The 23804-nt window shown below is 37.0% G+C and overlaps 3 protein-coding genes across 3 annotated transcripts; 2 read left to right on the forward strand and 1 right to left on the reverse strand.

Annotated features, from left to right (window-relative positions):
- The first annotated feature begins 408 nt into the window (after nt 1-408).
- On the forward strand, nt 409-13279 carry LOC105425309 (uncharacterized). The gene is made up of 6 exons (XM_011636023.2): nt 409-1209; nt 1933-2085; nt 6971-7212; nt 7740-8035; nt 8144-8408; nt 8495-13279. The coding sequence occupies exons 1-6, from the start codon at nt 1075-1077 to the stop codon at nt 8751-8753; spliced, it is 1350 nt and encodes a 449-aa protein (XP_011634325.1). The 5' UTR covers nt 409-1074; the 3' UTR covers nt 8754-13279.
- A 1168-nt stretch (nt 13280-14447) lies between these two features.
- On the reverse strand, nt 14448-20313 carry CPR19 (cuticular protein 19). The gene is made up of 4 exons (XM_011636024.3): nt 20247-20313; nt 15836-16013; nt 15321-15581; nt 14448-15173 (listed from the first exon to the last, which is right to left on the reverse strand). Exons 2-4 carry the CDS (start codon nt 15848-15850, stop codon nt 14760-14762), a joined length of 690 nt encoding a protein of 229 aa, XP_011634326.2. The 5' UTR covers nt 15851-16013; nt 20247-20313; the 3' UTR covers nt 14448-14759.
- LOC105425358 (uncharacterized) lies at nt 20301-23083 on the forward strand. Its single transcript, XM_025217830.2, has 3 exons — nt 20301-20427; nt 21192-21288; nt 21543-23083. Exons 1-3 carry the CDS (start codon nt 20416-20418, stop codon nt 22385-22387), a joined length of 954 nt encoding a protein of 317 aa, XP_025073615.2. The 5' UTR covers nt 20301-20415; the 3' UTR covers nt 22388-23083.
- The last annotated feature ends 721 nt before the right edge of the window (nt 23084-23804 follow it).

Here is a 23804-nt window from a genome sequence, read left to right on the forward strand (position 1 = left end):
ATACATATACTGATATGTAAAATTTTTATTTAAAAATTTTCTGAAACAATGCAGTGTGACATCAAGATTCTATGCAGAAATATTTTATCTTGCTATTAATATTTTATCTTGCTTAAGAATCTAAGTAATTTATATTATTTTTATTATTAATTTTTATAATAATTCATTTCTACTTGTAATTTATTTCTCTTTTAAATTGATTAAAAATATATAAATAGAACAAAACATTTGATTACCTGCACTATATCGGATTAGTGCCAATCCAGTGTATGTGACCGAATTCGCTATATATATTTTGCGAAAGTGCAACTGCATAGTCTATCGTCCGCATCTCGTAGATGGCGTGACGATGCCGCATTTATGCGCCTTTGGAGTCTCTTCATTCGTAGAGAACGTCGGGCATCGGGTGCCATATTCGTCTCGGACGGTCGCGTATACCAACGAGGAAGTTCATCCGAAGAAATCGACGAAAATATCACAGTCGAAAAGGGTACAACGTTACAAAAATGAACATTACATATATAGGTATACGTAATTAATAAACAAGTGGTTCGAGTACGTCCGTGTTCTCGCTCGTCGACGATCAGAATCGCAACGTCGTTTGCAGTTTGGATTGAAAAGCGCCTCGTATGTCGGGTTGAAAAGCGGCGGATGTCGAATCGAACGGACAAGAACCAGGGACTCTACGGTATTTGCGGTCGACAGTAGCGACAAAGGCGAGCGGAATCGGTCGCGCTTGGCTCTTTCGATTGCGGAACACGGTTTTTTCGGAGCTTTCTCGAACCGGCATCGCCGCCGAAACCGTCATCCGGAGACTCGCGCTCGTGCGATCGAATTTGTGTATTTCCACCCTTGCCGGCTTTGATTCCGCAACGTCGGGCCGCGCGCGGCAAATCAGGCGACAGCATAACCTATCTCCCGTGATCGGCCGCCAGCCGTTACGTTGCGCGCGTGTATTGTGTGTGTGTGTGTGTGTGTGTGTGTGTGTGTGTGTGTGCGTGCGTGCGTGCGTGCGTGCGTGTGCGTGCACGTGTGTATCCCTGCGTTCCCTTGTGCCGAGGCGACAATACGACAATGAACGAGGATCTCGGTTTCGCCGAGCTCTGCAGGCTGTGCTCGCTCAAGAGCAACCATCAGTTGCAGATATTTGATAAGGAGAGCGAGCAGCGGCAGCTACTATTCAAAATACGCTCCTGTGTGCCCATTGTGGTGAGTAGACACCGAGACTTTTTGCAGTCGGATCTCGTCTGAAACGGTCGCTCCGATCCGGGCCGAGATCCGGGCCATGGCCAAATTTTCCTCTCGAGAGCCGCAAGCATGACTTTGCGTCGAAATTTTCGCGCCTCTGAATTTGCATCACGTGCACACCTGAGATTTTCTCGAATAAAACTGAATTATTATTTATTTCATTTTATACCTCTATTTGCAAGATTTTAATTTCTTCTAAATTCTTTCATTTATTATTACAAAACAACGAGCTTATAATTTCATTTATTTTTTTTATTTAAAATTGAATTATTGGAGTCCAAAATTGTTAAAAAAAGTATTACTGTTAAAAATATTGAAGGGCGATTAAAATTGCAACATGGTTTAATTGCATTGAATTTAAAAATGTTAAGGACTTTGTAACTATAAAAGGACTCAATAAAAACATACATACTTTGAACTTTTGTGATATGCTGAGATAATAGACTTGCTCTCACTTTATTGTGCTGTGAGAAATATTTAAGAATTCAATGTTAATATATCTATAATTATTATATTTAATTATTATAGCGTCTAGTTTGTTTTATAATATGAAATTTGATAAAAAGAAATCAGTAAATCAAGTTGAATAGTTGATTATAGAGACTTTAAAATTAGATTTACGATTCTACTTTGGCTGTAGTTTTATTTTCAATCAAAGGAAAACGTAAGATTATTTTGTCACAGATAGCAAAAGAAGACGAGCTACCAAAAAATATCTGTCAAAGATGTATGTACAAGTTGGACATGTTCTACGAATTTCGTCTCAGTTGCATATCTACAGAAACAATATTGAAGAATTACGCAGACTCCTTGAAAAATATTGCACTCAATAATCAGGTACGTAAAATTTTCCGTGTACAAAGATTACTCTTTATCATCAAGGGACACAGGGATAGTATCTCATTGCCAATTTCACATGCTAATTACATTATATGTAACAAGATGCCTATATTGCATGTATTCAAATTTTGGTTGTTCGTATTTTAAATTACATATTTTTGATTAGCGTAATACTGCGATAATAACAACGCAACGATAATGACGATTTGATGAAAGATTGTCTATGTTATGGAATATAGGATACAAATAAGTAGAAATAGCAGAATTAATAAAATGATCATAGAATTTGCTTCTGCATGGCAACGAAATGCACGAAACTTTCGAATTTTATTCCAGAAGCAATTTTATCATGAACTAACCGAGCCTCTTTCACGACCTCGTAAAAAAACGCGAGGCAATATTCGTAACGTGAAACGGCTTTTATGTTGATGTAGCTTGTTTCGTACGTTGTAAAGGGCTCTTTATGCGATGCTCCGGCGTTCTCTCTTTTTCTTCCTTTCTCTCCCTTGTAATGACTCGGTAATCTAGCAATATTCTGGTAAAACAATCTTTCCAGTAATAAACTGCAACAATGATTAAACATATGAAGCCAAGATAAACTCGCGAGCAAAATTAATTGCGACTGAAGAAACTAGCTCATTAAAGTCATCACGAGGAATAGAGTACTCCCTAGAGTATGCATATCTTTTTTCTTCTTCCGTAGCGGTAGGCTACGGAGGATAGGGTCGGACACAGGAGCACGGGTCCTATCGGATGAGGGGTCACACGAGAGGTCGGGGGGAAAGAGGAAACATGCGCACGGGCGTCGCTGATCGGTAGCTAGAGGTGCTCGGGTCCCCGCCGATCCCCCTTTCCGTGTCTGCTACACCCGGCGGCGCGCGATCTCAATAATTCCACCCTCGCGTACGCATCGGAGACGCCGATAGGAGGCAAAGAGGGATAAATTGGAGGAGGAAGGGGGAGAGAGAGAGAGAGAGAGAGAGTTTGTGTGTGTTTGTATGCACGACGCCGACGTCGCGACGACTATTGATCGGCGCATCGCGACCGCGAGACGCGTTGTGCGCACAGAAAGCGAAAGTCGTATACTCCTTTCTTCGCCGTCTCGACTATTCCCCGTCTCTCCCCGCCTTTCTGTCTGCTTCTGGAACTTATTTCTCCTCCATCTACCTTCTTGTTCTCCTCTCGTTCTCGTCACGTAATGTCTTCTGTTTCTCTTAATTTCACCGCGCTTTTTTCCATGCGCTTCATCTTTCTTCTCCTTTCTCCTTTCTGATTTTCAGTATTATCATTTTTTTTTATCTCGAGTAATTTATATTTAGTAATTTATATCTTATTCTTGGGTACTGTAATTGTCATGCGTTTCGTAGAAAAAGTTACAATTATAACCGTGTCAAATGGTTTTAATTGCGTTTCGCAATATCTCTCGTCATTTGCATTTTTTTTATAGAAACAATTTTTTTTCCAAATATTTGTACGTCATATTTCGAAAGGACTTAGTCATAGAGAACATGATATATAAATCTCGTCCTATCCCCTCTCTTCTCTATTCCCTTGTTCCTTCTCTCTTTTCTTTCTTTTTATTCCTTTCACTTCTTTGCCGCGCTCTCGCGCTCTCTCCCTTAATCCTGGATCGCTCGATTCTCATCTCTTTCCAAATCACCCGCCCTCCCCTGCCGATCCGGCAGTCCTAGGCACAGGTGCAACGTGAGTTGCTGGAGCCGCGCGCGCACCTCTGAGAAACCTGTTTCGAAACCCGGGATACCCCGACGAGATCAACGTAGTCTCGTTACGTGGGTGACTCTCTTTCTCTCTCGTCGCCGGCGTTCCGGAATATTGGCGGCGACGGCGGCAGCGAAGGGCAGCGCGACGAAGAGAATCGCGCGCGACGACGTCCCTGGCGTCTCTCTCATGGATTGCTCCCGTGTTGCGGACGGGTGTGCGCGCGCGTGCAAGTTCTGCTTCCCCCCTTTCTATCTTTCTCTCTTTCTCCCTTCTCTTAGAGTCTCGCCCTCTCTTTCTCCCTCTCTCAATGTCAGTGTCAAGGTCAGCGGGCCGACGCACCGGTCGCCGGAGCGCCGCCACCGCCACCGCCACCGCCACCGCCGCCATCGTCGCCGTCGTCACCACTGTTGCACCGCACACAACGGCATTGCTCCTTATGCATTCGATATTGCTCGCCGGTATTTCTCGTACATATACATCGGATGTGAGAGAAGGAGAGAAAAGAGAGATGAATAGAGAGAACAGACAGAAGCGAGTCATACAGACGAAATCGCGCCAGCACCCCCACGCGCGGCACCCTTAACGTCGCTGCCGCCACCGCCGCCGCCGCCGCCGCCGCCGCCGCCGCCGCCGCGAGCAGTCGCGTCGTTATCTCGTGTCTCGTTTCCGCCGGTTTGATCTCGCGTCGACCACTCGCTACACATTCCGGGGATAACCGCCCGGTATATCGTAACGCGTCGCGTTCGTGCGTTGTCGGTTATCCTCCAAGTTCCTAGCCCCCCCCCCCCTCCCCCCCCGGTTTCTTCTCTCTTCGGGCTCTTTCTTTTCTCGCCCGCATTTTTCTCCTTTTCTCCGCCTCTCCCTCTTTCCCTCTCCCTTTGTCTCTCTTCTATTGAGCCTCCGTTACATCCACCAGCCTGCCGGCTCTCTCGTGCGCGATCCCTCTCATAGTAGCTCAATACACGCCGTCGCGGGAGTGATACACACGAATCATCGCCCCGCGTGCATATACATAAACACACACCTTCCGTTTCTCCCCGCCGATCGGATCGGTCGGTCGACCGACCGACCGACCGACCGGCCGGCCGGCCGACGGGTCGGCCCCGCGTTTGTCTCTCTCTTCGTCGCTTTCCGATCGTGTCCTTTTCTCGTATCGGCGTGCCCCCGCACGCGTTCTCCTCCTCTCATCCGTTGCACCCTTGGGCGCGCTACGCGCCGGCCGCGGTGCATTCCGCGGAGAACCTCCGCTCGGCATCGTTTGTACGTCGTGCGCTGCTCCGTCCGTGTGTGTCACCGGTTCTGCCTTATTTCTTCCCGCCTCTCCGGTCGTCTTCACGCATATACACACATACATCATTCCATCTTTCGTTTCTCTCTCTCTCTCTCTCTCTCTCTCTCTCTCTCTCTATCCTCTCTCTTTCTCTTCCCCTTCACCTGCGGTTCCGTCTTTCTTTCCTCTCTTTCTTCTCTCGGAGTTCGACGGCGAGGGAGACGTCTCTCCGGTCGTCTCGCGCTTATCCCCTCCGCGCGCCGTCGGCTGCTTTTTTTTCGCCTCTTTGTCCTTGCATCCTCCCGCGCCGGGAATCGGCGGCGGCGGCGGTGACGGCGGCGACTGCCGCCAGCTTCGCGGCTCTCTCTCGCCTCGTGAACCGCGATATTCATCCGACGCGTCGTGAAAAGCACGTAAACGCGTAAAGCTCTTTTGCGTGCAACGCGCATGTCAGTGTTAGCGTTTGTACGCCGAGTGAATCATCTCGAAACGTGACCGGTTATTGTCGCCCTAAAATACGTCCGTATACGGTGTCCGAGATATCCGAGTCTAGGATCTCAATTCGATCGAAAATGAATTTTAGATCCTCCTTGTCGCTATCGTTATCGTTACCGGGTTGCTTCGCCGTACGCGATCGATGCTGTGACTCGAAAATCTAGATCGTGCGATCGTGTTGGAAAGCCACTTCTCTCAGATCGAAAGTGCATTCCCGAGCCTTCGATTCTGGAGTCCAACGGTCTTCTTTGGAACGTGGATTGGTCTCCAATTTAGTGCGTGGTAAGCGCGTCCAAAAAAGACGGCGGGTGCCCGTCTCTTTCATGAAAACGATCGACTCGCACGATGGTTTCTTTCTCCCCCATCTCTCTTCTTCCGAAACATCCTTTTGCTTTTCGGTCATTATTGCATATTTTATTATTTATAATTATATATTATTTTAGACTTTTTAGACGTTTTTGTACATTCATATGTTTTTTGCAGAAACATAGAAGTGATTTTTGTTCTTTTATCAAGAATTACGATTGTATTGATAGTTTTTTAACAGCGAGCAGAATTATTAAGCGTTAAAGAAAAATTGATCAATGAATTATAATGACAATTGTTTAGAGCAGTCCTTTAAAGTTGTTTTCTTAATAATGCGTAACAGCTATCCTCATTGTTCTTTTCTTTGAGAGACCTTGACAAAGCAATATTGTCCCTGCTGGCATCAAGAGGAGATAAAATACGTACTTGCGCTTTTCTGTATCATTATATATGAAAAAAAATTTGAAATCTGACTATGTAAATATCTATATATCCTGGAATAATATCAAATAAATATTTTATAATAGATATTTTAAAAGGAATATAATAATGTAGTGAAAAATAATAACGCAAATTAAGCTTGGAACACTTTTAACAAATGACATGTGTAATTTGGTAATTTTTTAATTGCGTTATTTTTAATACGTTTACAAGAAATCATATTTTAATCGCTTAAAGAGCTTAAAATTCTGATTTTCGCAGAGATTTCCGGATCTTTGTAAAGCCATCTTTGATGCGCTGTTCTCATGTTAGACAACAGTCAGACGCCATGAGAGAATAACGCATAATCGAGATATATCGAGTATTCACAATCTCATTATAATATAAGCTTATATTTATAATTATATTTTAAAAATGGAATAAAATAATATTTTATATATCGTGACGCTGACGAATTCATTTGTTCAGAAAAAAATATGACTATAATTTGCATGTTATATTAATTGAAAGATGACGAAGCTGACGAGCTTAATGCAAATTATATTTATTTCTCGTTAAACCTTCCGCGAATAGAAATCTATGTGATATTTTTATTACATTGAATAAGAATGAATTATGGCGTATGATCAACGAACGGCTTGAATTTAGGGTACAGATAAAGACAAGATGTCAAACGGCGGACAACAACAGCAACGTACGAGTTATGTGGAAACGCACAATGCGGCACATGCAGCATTGCAACAACACATGGCTCAGCAAGCCGCTCAGGCGAGGTTAACTGGACCCGGTCCACCTGCGGCCCCACAGCCACCGAATCCTACATTTACTTTACCTGACGATGGGCTTGGCTATGATGATGGAATAAGGGTGCTGCGTTCTATCGGAACATGGTACGTAAAAATCATTTCGACTGAATAGAAAATGATTCGTTTTTATATTTCCATTTTTATCAATTAAATTAACTTTAATTTCAATTTATACATACTTTTTATTTTTATTTATTTTTAAAATTGTTTTATTTAATTTTAAGAATTAGAAAAAAATAAGTAAATTAAACCAAGATTAAAATTAATCATTACATTAGTAGAAATGAACACCAGAAAGTTGCTTTACATAATTTTCTGCCAAAAACAGAACTTCCTATTATTTGATTGTAATTTGAAAAATATATGGCATTTCCGCGAATTTGACGATCCGGCTTTAAAAATGTTAGAGATAGAAGAGAAATGCACATCACAAATTACAAAGAAATAGTTCTCAAAGTATTTCCTATAATATCAAAATCTTACTTAATTGTATTTTAAAATTACTCGATCATTTTTCCATGTTGAATTCCACGTATTATATTAATTTTGCTTTCATTAATTTTTAAGTAGAAGATATTGTAATCTAATAATCATTGGATCTTCCCTCACAGGTCGCCTGATTATTCGGCTGCAATGCGTCCCGGTAGTATGATGCCGGCATTTCCTGGCGCGACAGATCAGCAATTTGGAAGTAGAGCACCGACAGTAAATCAACCTTTACGGACAGCGACGACAAACAGCGTGAGCGTTCGTCCGGGATCAGTTTCGAAGGCAACCAATACAGGTGAACCAACAACAAAAGCATTTGCTTGCACCGTGTGTGGCAAGGGACTTGCTCGCAAAGATAAACTCGTCATACACATGCGTATACATACCGGGGAAAAGCCGTATTCTTGTGAAGTATGCGGTAAGTATAAAAATTATATTAGAAATATCTTATAGAAAAAATTTTAAATCATAAATTATATTATAGCGCATAAAAAGAATTGAATGAATAAAATTTCCGATATTACAGGCAAAGCTTTCGCACGTCGAGACAAATTAGTCATTCATATGAACAAACTCAGACATAGACCTGGCGTTTCACCTTTGTCGGCACCTACTACACCAAGATCTGATCAACAACATCAACAGCAACAACAACAGCAGCAACAAGCACAACAGCAACAGCCATCTCGCCAAGATAGCATTCATAAATTGAAAGAAGAACCAGTGAGTTGGGCTTGTGAACTATGCGGACGATCATTTAGTACTAGAGAAGAATGGACGCAACATGCTCGGTTAATATTTATAGTTTATTTTCAAAGAATTTTTAAATCTTAATTTGATGTTTACGACTTACTTACTTAACTTTGATCAATTGTAGATCTCACTTAGACGCAACCGTACCGCCGCAACATGCCGCCCCATACTTCCCGGGATCTGCACCACCACCGCAATCCTATGCCTCCGAGAGGAATTTTTGTCTAATGTGTCGTGCCGACTTCACTGATAAGGCTGAGTTCATGTTCCATATACGTACGCATGGGCAACCATCGGGTGGTAAACAGAGCGGCGGAGATGCCGCGACGGCTGAACTCATTGCTAGAGGATCCTTTGTTGATCCTTCTGGATTATGCAGCTAGAATTATTCTTTTCCCTATTATTACGTACAGTCGATCCGTGTCTTACCATAGTACAAGTTTTCTGCTCTACTTTGACCAGAAACTTTCGCATAGGATGTCATGCATATTGTGATTGTAATGATATATATATATACCAATCGATAATAGATACACAGTAGCATTCAAAAACAGTAACTAACGGTGAATAGCAGTGCTGACATGATATTCATTGACAGATTAAGTTGAATTATAATTCCACATAATTTGTGATTACTTTTTAAAATATTTTTATTTAGAATCTTTAGCACACCAGCGAGTTATTTAGGAATAAAATAACCTTATCTCTAAAAGTAACCAAAATTTTATATGTTATATATAAGTTTGATTTTTTTTTTTTATATTTGACGATATTAAGTTATGATTTAATATTTGGGCAGAAGATAGTAGTCTTAGTAGACTCATTTCATGACTGATTATTAAAAAGTAGCATTTTATAGCAAATACATATCATCAGAGCAGAGTTAAAAGAATTATTTTACATTACTGTGTATCTTGATACGAAATAAGATTTACGGAGAAAAAAAATTTAAATACTGATACGATATTGAATTAGGATAACAATGTGCATTATTGTATCAGTATTTAAAAACTATTACTTAATAGTATACGTTCCTACATAGCTAGCTTTCCGCTATTTGTAGATACTAATAGACCCATTCTGTAATTTTTAACATATATATTGTAACTACTGTAATATTTTATTTACTTTATAGATATAATAATTATTCAGTTGAATTTGTTTCAGTTCTTTCAAAATTTATCATTATTTGAATATGTATGTTTTATTTGATTAATGAAAATACTTCATATAAGGAATACGTTTTTTTTTTTTTTATATTTGTATATATGACCAATATATAACCAATATATATAATCAATTTATAAATATTATTCTTTAAAATTTATTGAAGAATATTTGAATGTAAGAAGACTAAGATGCAACTGGATCATTATTACATCTATATGTGAATAAAACTTAAAAGTAATCATATAGTTGCATAAAACATAGACATTGAGAGATCAATTAATGAAGAATTCCATATACATTGTTGCATTTAAATTAGAGTTAGATTTGAATAGTTACTCATATAAAATTACAAAATGGGTTTATAGTAGTACAGGTTTGATGTACAGGTTTGTTCTCAATGCTATTATATTTTTTTATATGTATATGTATGTTTTCAACTGCAACGTTATAATTTAGAGAATTTATTATTTTGATATTATATTTTGATAGAGGCGAGTTTTTTAATTCATCAATTAATCAATTGTGCGCGTTGTGGCTGCGAGCTAATGCGAGGCTCGTAAGCCAGAGGTCCTGGGTTCGAATCTCGATTTCGGCCGACAATATTTACAAGCGACGGCTTTCCAACGGAGGTCTGGCAAACCACCTAGAGTAACTCTGCTGAGAAAAATTTTTATATTGGCTATTCAGAACCGGCATAAAACTGTAGGTCCCATATATTCATGTTAACAACATGCAATACGGATATATATATATATATATATATATATATATATATATATATATATATATTATTAATCAATTATACATGAAGTATAAATGCAAAGAGTTTTTTTATTCATCAATGAAATATATCAATGCGTTTTTATTTACAGCATTAAAGTTTTCATATATTCATTTGATTTATATATTTGTTAAATTTATCAACTCTTTTGTGATAATTGATTGAATATGATGGGGGATATATATATATATATATATATATATATATATTCATCATAAATTCCCATCATAAAAAATAATTTATGTTAGGATATATATATATATCCTAACATAAATTATTATTATTGATTATTCTATATGTGAACATAAAATATGGAAACATTGCAGTATTATAATTTAATTTAAAAATATAAACAAAAATGTTCTAATTTTTTATTTTCAATCATTAACAATAGTGGCAGTGATATAGATTTTTTATTAATGAATATAAAATATATAAGTATAAAACATACAAATTGATAACTGAAAATTTTGAAAAATACTGCTACTGCTATATTCCGAAACAGATCTTAAAATATATTTTCGATTATTATCCACATTATTAATGTTCTATCAAACTATTCTACAAACATCTGTCATTCTATAAAACATCTTTCGAAGGCGTCATATAATCATAATGACATTTGTCTGATAAACATGCGAATTTGTGCTGAATTAAGAAACTCGCCCTAGATTATCAAATTAATTGTGCTGTTACTGGATCTATTTGATTTGGAAAATTGCGTTTTATGCGTACTAAACTTACATTGAATGATTCATCTAATTTAATAACTTTAAATTATTTTTATGAAATATTTTATATTAAAATAAAATCTCAAAATTACAAATATAAGAAAATTATTACATATAATATACAATAGTATATTATGCAATTGTATATAGATCTTGTGTAAATGTTACTTTTAAAAGTTATTTTCAAAATTGGAGATAATATCCAAGTTGTTAAATTGGATGAATTATCTTATGTAATTTTATGAATTTACTTTTATTTTACTCTTCAATTATTTGCTCACATATGAGATGTTAAATCCTCATTGTTTAGCAATTTACATAATATTTTTATCAGAATTTTATTTCTTTTCAATGACATTTATTTCTATCGAATACATTGTCTATACCAAACAGATCGCTGTTGTACATAAATATCAGCGGGAAAACTAAAGATGAAACTTAAGCTGGAAAGAACAAAATGTCAAGTGTTTCAATTTGCATTATGAAGAAATTTTTCAATTTTTATCTGCATTTGAAAAAATTTCTATAAATAATAAGTCAATATGTTTTTTATATGATCTATTACATTCGATATGAATGTATACATGCTCAAAATCTTAATATTATTAATCAATTTTTAGCGCAAATAGAATCTTTTTATACTTGTTTTTTATTATATACTTATTCTTTATTGTTACGATCATTCTTGGAATCTTAAGTATTAGCTTGTACTTAACCAAGGATGAAATTTATATTTAGTTATTACGTATATTATGAGAATGTATGGGAAAGGATTTCTTAATTATAAATCATTTTTATTTTGTACAATATGAAAGAAGCTTCTCTCTATTTTTTAATTTTATCCTGCGTTTATATTTAAAATAATGAATCGCAAATCGACAAAATATTTCACTATTTTATCGGAGAGGAGAATATATACAAATATACTTATTATTCGTAACGGGAAATTAGCGACAATAATCGAATTCGAGTTTGAGAATTAATACGAGCGTCAGCATATTGGCAAAAACTTACGGATGTTTTTAATGTGAATTTGCATTGTGAACAAACTATATCTTCCAGAAGAAGCCAATAGGATTCGCTTGTTACAGCGCTTAAAGCTTCCTCTCGTCTCCCTAGAATAATACTCTAAGATAAGTCAGTAAAATGCGCTAAGAACGCGAGACTGCCGTGCCTCCTGTCCCACGTACAAATCCGCTTCCGGGTTGTTTTCCATTCGACGATCGCTTTATAGGACGACTGTGCCTCTGCGATGATATAAAAATCAAAAATCGAAGCCTAATGCTGAGCGTATATTTTGTGTAACGTAACATTTATAACTATGTCACTAGAAATAATCACTGCGACAATAGCGACTTAGACTACCATGACAAGCAATTATGGGAACGTCCCAAATCTACCCCAACTTATATTTTTAGCGTAGTGAGATTAGCGGATAGTCTTGCCTCGTCGCGAGGCCGACCCCTCCCTTTTTTTTTTACACTGTATGACACTTGTCTGCATCTCGTGTTGTCTTATCGCGTATATGTTGAGATGAAAGTGCAATCAAATTTAGATCGATACCTTTGGCATCGATGATTGTTTGCAATTTAGAAGATAAATAGTTAATATTCGTCTGCAAATGGATTATGATCAAGTCTACCATTAGTAACAGTCGAAGACATAAATATTCGAAGACATAAATAGCGAGAATAAAAAACATGACGCAGGCGGATTGTTACTCAATGTAAGCATGAGAGTATTTACAAGTATAACTTGGTTTTTTGTCAAACGCATTTTATATAAAAAAAAAAGAAGAAGGAAAAAGCGACGCGTCCAAGTAAATCACAATTTTCTCTACGGCGATACATAACATTTTCGTGTGTTGAGGATTTGGAAGAATAGACGCATAGTGCCTTTTCTCCGGGACTTATTCACACCATCGTCATTATTTGAATTCACGTGTTAGGGAGGCACACCGGCACATAAATAAGAAAAAAAAAAAACATTGACATAAGTTAAGTAATACTTATAAGTAAGATGGCGTTTATTTCATTTTCTTTCCATTACGAGGAGAGTGAACGTTCGATTGCCACACTGCCTCTACAGCAGCTGTTTTAGACTACTTTTATACTGTTGATGTCACGCGCAGCTAATCAGAGTCTGTATATTACTGCCATAATTATATATGAAACGAAATGTATACTCAATATACCTTTATAAATAAAACACGACCAAAAAAAAAAAATCAGGTCGATTTATTATTGCGTTCGATGAATATTGATTTCTTTGCGTAAGATTCGCTGGGACGAACCAAGAATAAATTGACATTGTGCGTCGTGACATTGTGATTCATAAAATTCATAATGCCGTTCAAACGACGATGTTATTTATAATGTGTTTTCTCAGACGACAACGTCGGGGTGACCTGGAATATCAACGGCGCGCATTTCTTTCTGCCCACCTAAGGTTGCCGAGTTCCTGCTCGAATGCAGGCGGTTCGCCTTGCCGGATCGCGCCGCGCCCGTGTTACGGCCAACGATAATAATGGCTAGCGAACCGGCTCGACTTCGTTGCATTTTTATTTCCTCGCCCTTGCCGACCTCTGCCTCCTCGCGCACACGATGGCATGGTGCATTCGCATTATCACTCGCGAGTCTGGATAATAAGATAATCGCTCCTTTGTCTCTCCTTTCTTCCGTTTCTCCCGGTAATCGCTGTCTTTCACAGAAGAAGACGGGGACAAAACGCTACTTTTATGGCATTTTAGAGTGTTGTAATTATATTTGAATATAGATACGTATTGCGTTTGGACTGCGAGTAAAAAAGAATGTCGATAGAGACACTTTATAAGTATCAGTATTACTATTTTACGTTGCTCAGAAGGATATTTAATGAGAAGAGAATATTGAAACGTGCCTTCTCAATTTGTTCACGTGAAATAATATATTAAAATCAAATTGATTTTATAATACTTGTATCAATTAAATTTAATTACAATTATGAATTAAATTAAGATACATGACAGAATAAAGACATTTCTCATTGCATTTCTTATATAAATATATGTATATCGGGCATATCTCACATTTCCTTTATCGTGGGATTCTCAATTGCAACATCATGGAGAACGCAAAGGTTACCGGATGAAAGTAAACCGATCCTATGGAACACGTGATTGTGCTCGCATTTGTACGGAAAATTGCTAGACATAGTATATTCCACGAACGAAAAATTATTCGACTCTACATAGTTCATAAAGATAATGAGAATAGAAGTAAAAACTTGTACTCATATATTATATGTTAGTATGTTTTATATATATATATATATATATATATATACAAACAATGTTTTTTAATGGATTATTGATAATTAATAAGAAAAATAAATTTAATAATTATTATAGAGCGATTGAACTTAGAATTAATCAGAAAACGTAAAATAAAAACAAAAACGAATGTCTACAACTATATTTATAAGATTTACTTTTTTATAAGAAATTATATTTTGCACATGATTCTCTTAATTATTAATTTTCTTTTAATTATTAATTTTCTTTTAATTATTAATTTTATTAATCCTAATCATGTTATTATTACTTTAAGATTTCCTTTTTCTTTAATTACTGGCGGATTTTTATTTTTAAAGGGATCCGGAATTTAAAAAATTTTGTTAATTTTAGCGCGGATTCACTGCAACTTTTTATTCATTAACTCACGTGTCATTCAACTTTTGCTGAATGTATAGGAGAAGCCGTCGGGAGTCCGATTGAAGCTGAGTTTGCCGGGCGGATAGAAATTCCGAGGTGCCGGAGTTGTTATCGCGTTGTATTGCGGCGCGGGGCGAAGTTGAGATTGATAGTGCGGTCTTGGTGGCACATATGAAGGTATGCTTTGCAATTCTGGGGGATGATAACGAGGCGGTGATTGCGGTTGATACTGGTACTGCGATTGAGGCTGCGGTTGATAAACGACAGGTTGTGGCTCGTAATCCGGTTGGTAGCGCCGTGGATATTGCTGAGGCCGTGGCGGCGCGTAACTTGGGGGTTGATAATCCGGCGGATTATACTGTGCCAGCGGTACGTATTCCGGCTGTGGTGGCGCCGGCGGGGGTGCACTGGGAATATGATCCCCGGTCGCCTGACGAAAAAAAAATTAATGTAATATTCGATTAAGATCCACGAAATAGGAATTGTAAATTGTAAATTGTAAATTTGAGCTTTATATTATCTAATTTCGAGGTAAATTTAAAAAATTAATTTAAAAAAAAATGTGCGTTTTACGTACTTGGAAACCATTCTTTCCCGCTGTGTAAGTCACAGTGCGCCTTTGACCGGTTGGATCAATATACGAGTACGATCCACGTCGATTACCGTCCACGTCACTCTCTTCCTTAAATTCCACTCCGTCTTCTTGAGAATAAGCGGCACCGAACGTGCCATCACCTGCGAGATAACGCGCATCGCTTAGAATTGCCGCTTGATGCGGCGGCGATTGATAATGAGGCCCTTGACAGGAGACACCGATGATGAAACTCCACAGAAGAATCTGTATATGATACAAATGTTTAAGTAAAATTTAAATCTAAATTTTTTAATCCAATAAATTTAGAATTTATATAAGAGATATAATTTCTGTTCTTTGAGTTAACATAATATAATTTAATCATGTTTATAATTTAATCATGTTTTAATCATGTTTTTTGACACATGATATATTTTATTAACTAATTAATTATCTGTTATCGCATTTTATAAAATTATTTTATTATAAGAGAGATTTAAGAGTAGATGAATACTTACGGCTGCGATGAACATGTTGAGGGAATAATGGATCCTTAGACAGCGGGAAGCGCAGTAGTGCTCCCAGAAGTCGATGAGAGGGGCGTTTTATACGGTAGGTCGGCTCAGGGCGACCTGGCGAAGAGGCCTTGATGGCAACCCGCGCGTCCTAGTCCCGGTACCAATCTTCCACCACGCCCTGCGAACGATTTCAATACAAGTTTCTAATTCTCATTCCATGTGATAATTTAGGCTTGACATTTTGCTCAATGGCTTGCGAGGAAGTAGAACATATCATTCGCATAGTTTAGAATTTCCAAAATTCGTAACATTTTATAATTTATTTATTAAATTATATTTTTGTAGAAAATCAATTGTACAATAATATTTATTTTTATTTAATAATTAATGTATATTTCACTCTCATAACCAGAATATGTCTGCAATTTATTTATATTCTTTATCATTTTTTCACAGAATCACTCATCGGAATTTTCATTCGGGATAATTTTTAAACTGTCCTTATGACATAAATCTTCTCTGCAAAATTATCTTTATCTTTATCTTTTCGAAATAAATAATATATTATAAACCGTAAAAATGTGCTTTGACATTTTTTTCTTCTTTAAATTAAATAAAACAAGTATAATTATAACTTAAGTAATTCTAATAAATTTATACTTAATAAAGATATAACAATATTAATATAAATAATATAATTAATATAAATAATAAATAAATAACCAAGATGTTACATTGATAATATTTTTGTTAAAATATTTTTTAGGGACGTTCAAATCAACAAAAGATTACGGATCATTTTTAATTCCATAATTGCGTTTTAGCATTAATAGACAATAGTTTCTTAAAAAATTAGTAATCTAAAAAGACAATGAAAAACATAAAGAATTAGAGAAAACATTAATATTGCATGCAAGTCTATGTAATATAAAATAACTCAACAAAGTATTATCGATTACGATATATCATATGATCGATATGTAATGTATCAATTTTATGAATGCATTAACGAATTTCAACATGAAAAATAGGAAAGCCTATGTGCCCCCTCACCGAAACTTCTTGTTGAGAGCTCGCAATTTAAAGACACAATCCTGAAATCTTTCGCCTATACACTACAGTAGATTATATACCGACTTTACTAAACGCTGTTACCGACTTCCAGTGGATTATCGGAGGCATTTCGGTGTAGAAACTTGGAACATTCTTCGAGGTTGGCGTCGCGCGCGCGATCCTTGAAATTATCTTGTTCTGCCAGGATTTCAAAGTATTCGTTAAAAAAAACAAGATTATGCATCTCACTCGTAATAACGTAGCTTTGATTTCACTCGCAAACATACGATGTTACGATCGCGGTAATGAGTTTTTACCGCCGAATTGAAATCGACGGTGCGAGACTTCAGGAAAATCAAGCTGAATGCACGTTAATTGCCTCGGAGAGCGCATATTTTAATCGCGCCATAATACTTTGCCTATTTGCGCTTCCGATTTCCTCAATAACTCGAAGTATGGCGAAAGCGCGGATCTCGTTACTCTCGGCCTCGAAGCTATCGGACTATTTTTCTCGTTTACGATTATTTCTACATCTCGCAATCGCGTGGCACAGCGCACCGATTATAAAACTTCTCCGGCGGCGTGGCACATTGAATATCCTGTTTCGCGTTTTTTTACGTCGGCGATTCCAAACGTACGATTTTCCTGTGTGTACACGCGAATTATTCAGAATTATTCATTTGCCGAACGAAATATCCCCGATTTTTCCCGTCTCTCACTATGATGCGTGACTTCTTGTCGAACTTAAATATTCAATATAACTTTCTATGCTCGGGACTTTGTGAAATTGTACGAAAGCAAATTAATTCATGCGTGGTATTCATCAATCGCGGTAGAAGTACATCGTGTCGGTTGAAATATCGCGTATCACGGACATCATTTGAACGGAAGGAAGTGCATTTCTACATTCACATGTGCGTGAAGTGAATTTCCGGTGCACCGCAATACCAGACGCCGCAGACACCAAATCTTCCAAGTCGATCGGCCAAGAATAATCGACTTTCTCCGCCCGTTTCCTCCTGTTAAATCCTTCTTTTTTCTCCTCTCTTGCCGATCGTACCTTTCGAATCTTATCTATGGCTGCGAATTTTTCCACGTCTCCATTCGCGCGCGCGGACGTTGACTGATGCCGTTCGAAGAGTGCTATGTGTCGCAACGTTCGCCATTTCATCTGTAACTTCGGAAATTGCCGTCGATTTAGCACGAGGAATGGAAAAGGAATGGGCGAAGTTTGTTGAGAAAAGCAGTTTTACAAGATTTTTTATAGTTTCATTCAAAGGACGCGTTTCCTCATTTATAGTCTTTACTCAATACTATAATAATCTTTTGAATGTATCCAGTAATTTTCCTTTATCTGCCCGGTCAATAAATTACCTCTGTTTTAAATAGCTTCTCAGAAGGATTCTTTGACGATCGGGAATTATTCGTTTGCCAGATGAAGAAATTCTATTTCCAAAACGAAATGGAAATCATATATTTTATTTCGACATTGAAGTAGATAATCAGAGAACTAATGCAATACAAAGTAATCTATTTCTTACGGACTCGATACTAATAGCGTACAAACATAAAAATTCATATTTATACACGAAAAGCAACAGGATACGCTAAGTATTTTGTAGAGTTTTAATTTGCGCGGCTTAGTACGTCAATGTGTTAAGCTGGAAGATAACGATCGTTGCTCTAAATACGAGCGGTTGCGTTGCACCTCATCGTATTTAGAGGTTCGCGAGCGTCACGCGGCCGTGTAATTATCGTCATGCGAGAGATTTTCTTTTCGCGCGGTAATAAAGCCGGCCTGGTCTATTATCTCGCAGAATTTATAGATCCGAGCTAAGTAGATCATTTTTATTTCTTTCACCGCTTTCCACCCCTTAATTTTTCAGATTAGCTATGAATTGCCAGCTTGATGCAGATCGGTAGTGTTTAACGCGCGGCGGATCATTTGCGCGTCATAAATTTAAGTGTATGAAACGCAGACGGCATAGTTGCTTACAACATATCGCTAAAAGTGAGATTTTTTTTTTCAGCAGGCCGTCATTTAACTAGGAAGAACTCCGCATTGCTTCGATTTGATTTATGCTACTGGAAATATTTTTATATTTCCCTAATTAAGTCTTATAATTCAATTCAGTTAGTTCGTCTTAAATATATAAAAATTGAAATTAAATAAATTAAAATACAAATTAACAAAAAAATAATATCTTAATATTTTTTTTCTAAAATTAAGGGAAAAATGTATAAAACGTCTCAAAATTGATTAAAATTGTATACATTATTTTATATTTACATAGTGAAATTTCCTGGTCATTTAGAAATTAATATTTTAATTTTGTTTTAATAATTTTATGAAATTATATTATCATTTCGACTAGATCTAAAGAAATACTCTACACTTATAATGCACGAAGCGAGAAATTCTTTTCTTCTCTTATTTTGATTTTTTTTTGCTTCATGCAATTCTACTGTAATTGTATGAGTACTTGGATGTATTGCAATGAGAATTATTACGGACATTTGCTGTATAGTGCGCTTTCTTCTCGTCTCTACCTCGTTGTTACTTCTCATTTGAGACAATTTAAAGTGCATACGCGAACGTTAACGGCTTCGTTTTAGCGCTCTAAAAACGCGGATTCAACTAAAACACATCGCGTTTCGTGTTACATCATCGTAGTCTCGTTAAAATCCTCGAGATCACATAGAATTTAACGATTTCACCATTATTTCTAAAAATTTTAAAAATTCCAAGAATGTGAAGTTGCTTCAACGTATACAACCTTTAATTATAATCTTTTTAATTTAAGCAGGAAAAGAAACTTTTCATACATTGCACATTCTTATCTACTTACATTTTTATTTCTAATTTAGAATGCGTCTATTGATTAACTTATTTAAATTTATGTTCATAAATGCTCTTATATATTAAAATCTTTTATCTGTAATTATCATTCTATTTTCCGTGACATGTATATGATGTGTCAAAATATGTGTATTTTTTTCCTACAAATTTGAAAATAATAATAGTATCTTCATTGATTCCTCTTCAGAGATACAAGCTACAGAGATCTAACTTATTACATTTACAAACTTGAAAATTATATTTTTGAAATATAATAATTACAATATAACGTTTAATAAGTAAAGAAAATTATCACAAAGAGAAATATAATTAATCACAAGGAGAAACGGGGGATGTTCTTCTCTAATTTTCAGATCTCCAAGTATTTTGCATTTCTATAGGATCATCTAGAACCATTATTTTATAATAATGTTACGTCAGAGACGCAATAGGTAATAATATATTCTTGGAGGATGATATATTCTTGGAGGGGGTCTTTTGTCAGAGTTTGCTCGTTACCTGAGACGGAATTGCTCTAAAAGTAGGCAGCCACCAGCCGCATGCCCGCACCACCAATTACACCGGGGCGACTACGGCTATATAGAAGAGCCACGCCGACTCCGTCGCTGATTTCTGCGAGTAAACTCGACGCGACAATCCGTGCACATCTCTCTCTCCGCACGCAGTCATGAGACTACTAGTGAGTGTTAAAAATTTTTTGTTTGATTAACCGGCTTCATCGTGTTAATATTAGAATGGTGACAAGAAATATTTTAGGGTGCATTCCATTACTTGTATGCAAAAATTTACTATTTGCGATTATTGTGAGATAAAATTATATCAACATTATTATATGTAGAACGCGTTATATATATTATACAAAACTAATTGATTAACGATTAATTAACGATCAGAAACCGATTAAAAAACATAATCTTAACAGTTACATTGTTAGAAAACCTTGCAATGTAAAATTTAGTAATATTAAATATGCATTCCGTTTCTCGCATTATGCACATATTGTAACATTTACATATTGTAACATATAATCTAACATATAATCTTGTTTAACATGCAGTGAATTACAAAAGATAAATGATGCATCATGCGCATTATACGAGAAAAGAAATGCACATTTAATATCATCAAATTTTGCATTATAAAATTTTCTAATGATGTAATTGTTAAGAGTGAATTGTATTTTTTAATCGGTTGCTGATCGTTAATTAATTGTTAGTCAATTAGTTTTAGATAATATATAATGCATTCTACATATAATAATATTAATAAGATTTTATCCCATAATAATCGTGAATAATTGTGAATAATAAGTTTTTTAATATTGTATTTTAAAAAACAATTTTTTGCGAGCAACTCTATTACTTTTAGCTTGAACTCAGTTGTACATAACATTGTTGAATACATTTTGTTAATATTATTATTAAATTATAAATTTATTTGTAGATTCTTTTTATTGCGGTGATATCGACCGCGAGAACGGAGAATATTGGAAGGCCTGTTCGTACATCGCAAGGGCAAATTAAGTACGTCGATCCTGATGGTAAGTGCGGAATTACTTTCATCATTCGTAAACGTTATTAAAGCTTTACTTCAGAAACCTTGGCCCCGATGCATCGTAATTAATCGTTGCCGTTACTGCTATCGCAACGCACGCGAGAGTCGATTTTCACATCCCAGATCTTTAGAACAATTCCTTTGTGATCCCCGACTGAGGTCGGCATTGCGTAAACACTAATGATCTACGACCGCGCTAATCTGTGTCAGAGTGACGGAGCACGCCTCTCGGTGTTGCAGGTTTGAGGATCAACTGGGAACTCGGGGAACAGAGGCAGTGGCAGCGGCAATTGGCTAACGCTCAGCGGTCTCAGCGCGCTGAGGGTGGTTCGCCGCATCGCCTGCGACAGGCCCAGCAATCAGCTCCGCAATATCGTGCCCCGGCCCCACAACCTCAACCCCAGCAAATCCAGCAGGGTCAGCAACCGCAATACTACAAGCCATATTCGGCGGTGCCGAGTCACATCAGACAGCTGATCAACTCGGTCTATCAGCCGCAAGCTCCTTACGTCGATCCCTCGTCTTTCCTTTACGGCGGTACTAACTTTGCGGGGGCGCCACAACAACAGCAATTAACGCCGGCTGCTTCCGAAAGTCCTCGCAGCGCTTACCTGCAACCATCGGCGAGGTACCAGTCGATCGATCCTCAAAGAGCGCAGCCCAGGTACGAATACAGTGACAGAAGGGTGGAACGTCAGGATAAAATTGTCTACAAAGAGGATTACGAACAGCAACTGCAACAGCAACAACAGCAGCAGCAGCAACAGCAGCAGCAGCAGCAGCAGCAACAGGTAGCACCGTCACCGTTAGTAAACGTACCCGAGTCCCCGCTACCTATTTTATATTTGGACAGAAATATGCCTACGGAGATTAAGCAGTTGCTGAAATATCAGGCACAGATACCGTATGATGTCACGGCGAATCGCATTCAATACAGGCCGAAAAGTATTTTTATCCCTAAGCCACTATCCGACGACGTCAAAGGACCATATTATTACCGCAGCAAGGTATACTATACGGGTGACGATAACGTTGACGCGGAATATCCGCAGGAGAAGCCGGTCGACGAGGAACAACGCCATTGACCGAGAAACTGGTTTATGTAATACGATTTATATAATTTAGTATTCTATCTCTCAATAAGCTTCGAAGAAAGGACAGCTGATTTTAAGACTCGCTCGAATTGAATCCCATTTTTATTCGCGGAGATGGCTTTCAATTATTGTTAGAGCCCGATATTGTCAGAGCCTTGTTAAAACGAGTGTCTTTACGCGCTTTAAATTATTGCACCGTTTGTTGACATTTTGCAATGACGCATGTTTTGACGCATTACCGCATTTGACAGCGGCCTACAGATTTTTTTCTCGACAATCGAAAAAAGATAAATCTCCGATATTCAACAATTGGAATTAAATGCAGCGATTAGAAAAAAACAATTGCTCGATTTATAATTAACGCAGAATAATTATTAATTATTTAAAAAAGAAATTTATTATTGAGAAAAATTATTGAACAGAAAATTAATCAAAAGATTAATCGGACTTCAAAGATATTTATTCGATATAATTAATATCGCAATTAATATCGATATTAACAAGAGAAAATTGATTAAAACAGAAATGATTTCCTCTTGATTAATTTTCTGTTCGTTTTTCATTTCACTTAATTAAGAAAGCTGTATTCTGTTTTTTTTTGTATGCGTGTAAGATAGAAAATGTTTAACTACACGGTAGCGTGAAGAATGTAATTTTTTATACGAAATAAATTATTTCCGCTTCTGGCATCATGGAAGTCATTCACCTCGTCGTAGCGCAATCTTCACTTTTATTATTTCAGCTCGCGGAACTTCCGCACATAAAAAGGTGAGTTAAACGCGTAAGCGAAAATCCGATAAAAGTCGAGCTGCTGTAAGTTTACTCCTTTCAGGAAGTTCGCGCGACGAGTGATTTGCTTAATTATACATGATGATACTAGATCCCACGCTATTAGAGCAAATAGAAAGTCAGATGATTTTTAGCTTTCTATTGAATAAAGATATCTGATCTCCCTATGTTAGAAAGCGATATTCCGTCTCACGCAGAGATTCGCGACACAATATTACGATAAGAGCGCATGTGAAACATAGATTTTTGCAAAAGGAAGTCAGTCGAATACGGCATAATACGAAAAGTTCCTTATCAGATTGTGTCACATAAATTAAGGAAATTACTGGCGTGGCGTGAATATTCTGGCAGGAGAAAGAAGTATGCGCGACAGCGTGTAACACATACCTTTTATTAATAGATTTCATACGATTCCGATTAGAAGGGGATTGAGTTTTTATTGATCGCAAAAAGCATTCAATGCAATGGAATTAGAAACCCAATCAGGTAGATTTCATCATCGAAGCATGATATACGATACAAGGAAAGAATACGATACAAGGAAAGAATATTTTATAAATTTTAGAAAACGTATCGCCTGGCTGTCTGGTCTGTCTATTTTAAATATGAAATATATGAA

This window comes from Pogonomyrmex barbatus, unplaced genomic scaffold (genome assembly GCF_055798465.1).
Source record: "Pogonomyrmex barbatus isolate J1 unplaced genomic scaffold, ASM5579846v1 scaffold1, whole genome shotgun sequence".
NCBI lineage: Eukaryota > Metazoa > Arthropoda > Insecta > Hymenoptera > Formicidae > Pogonomyrmex > Pogonomyrmex barbatus.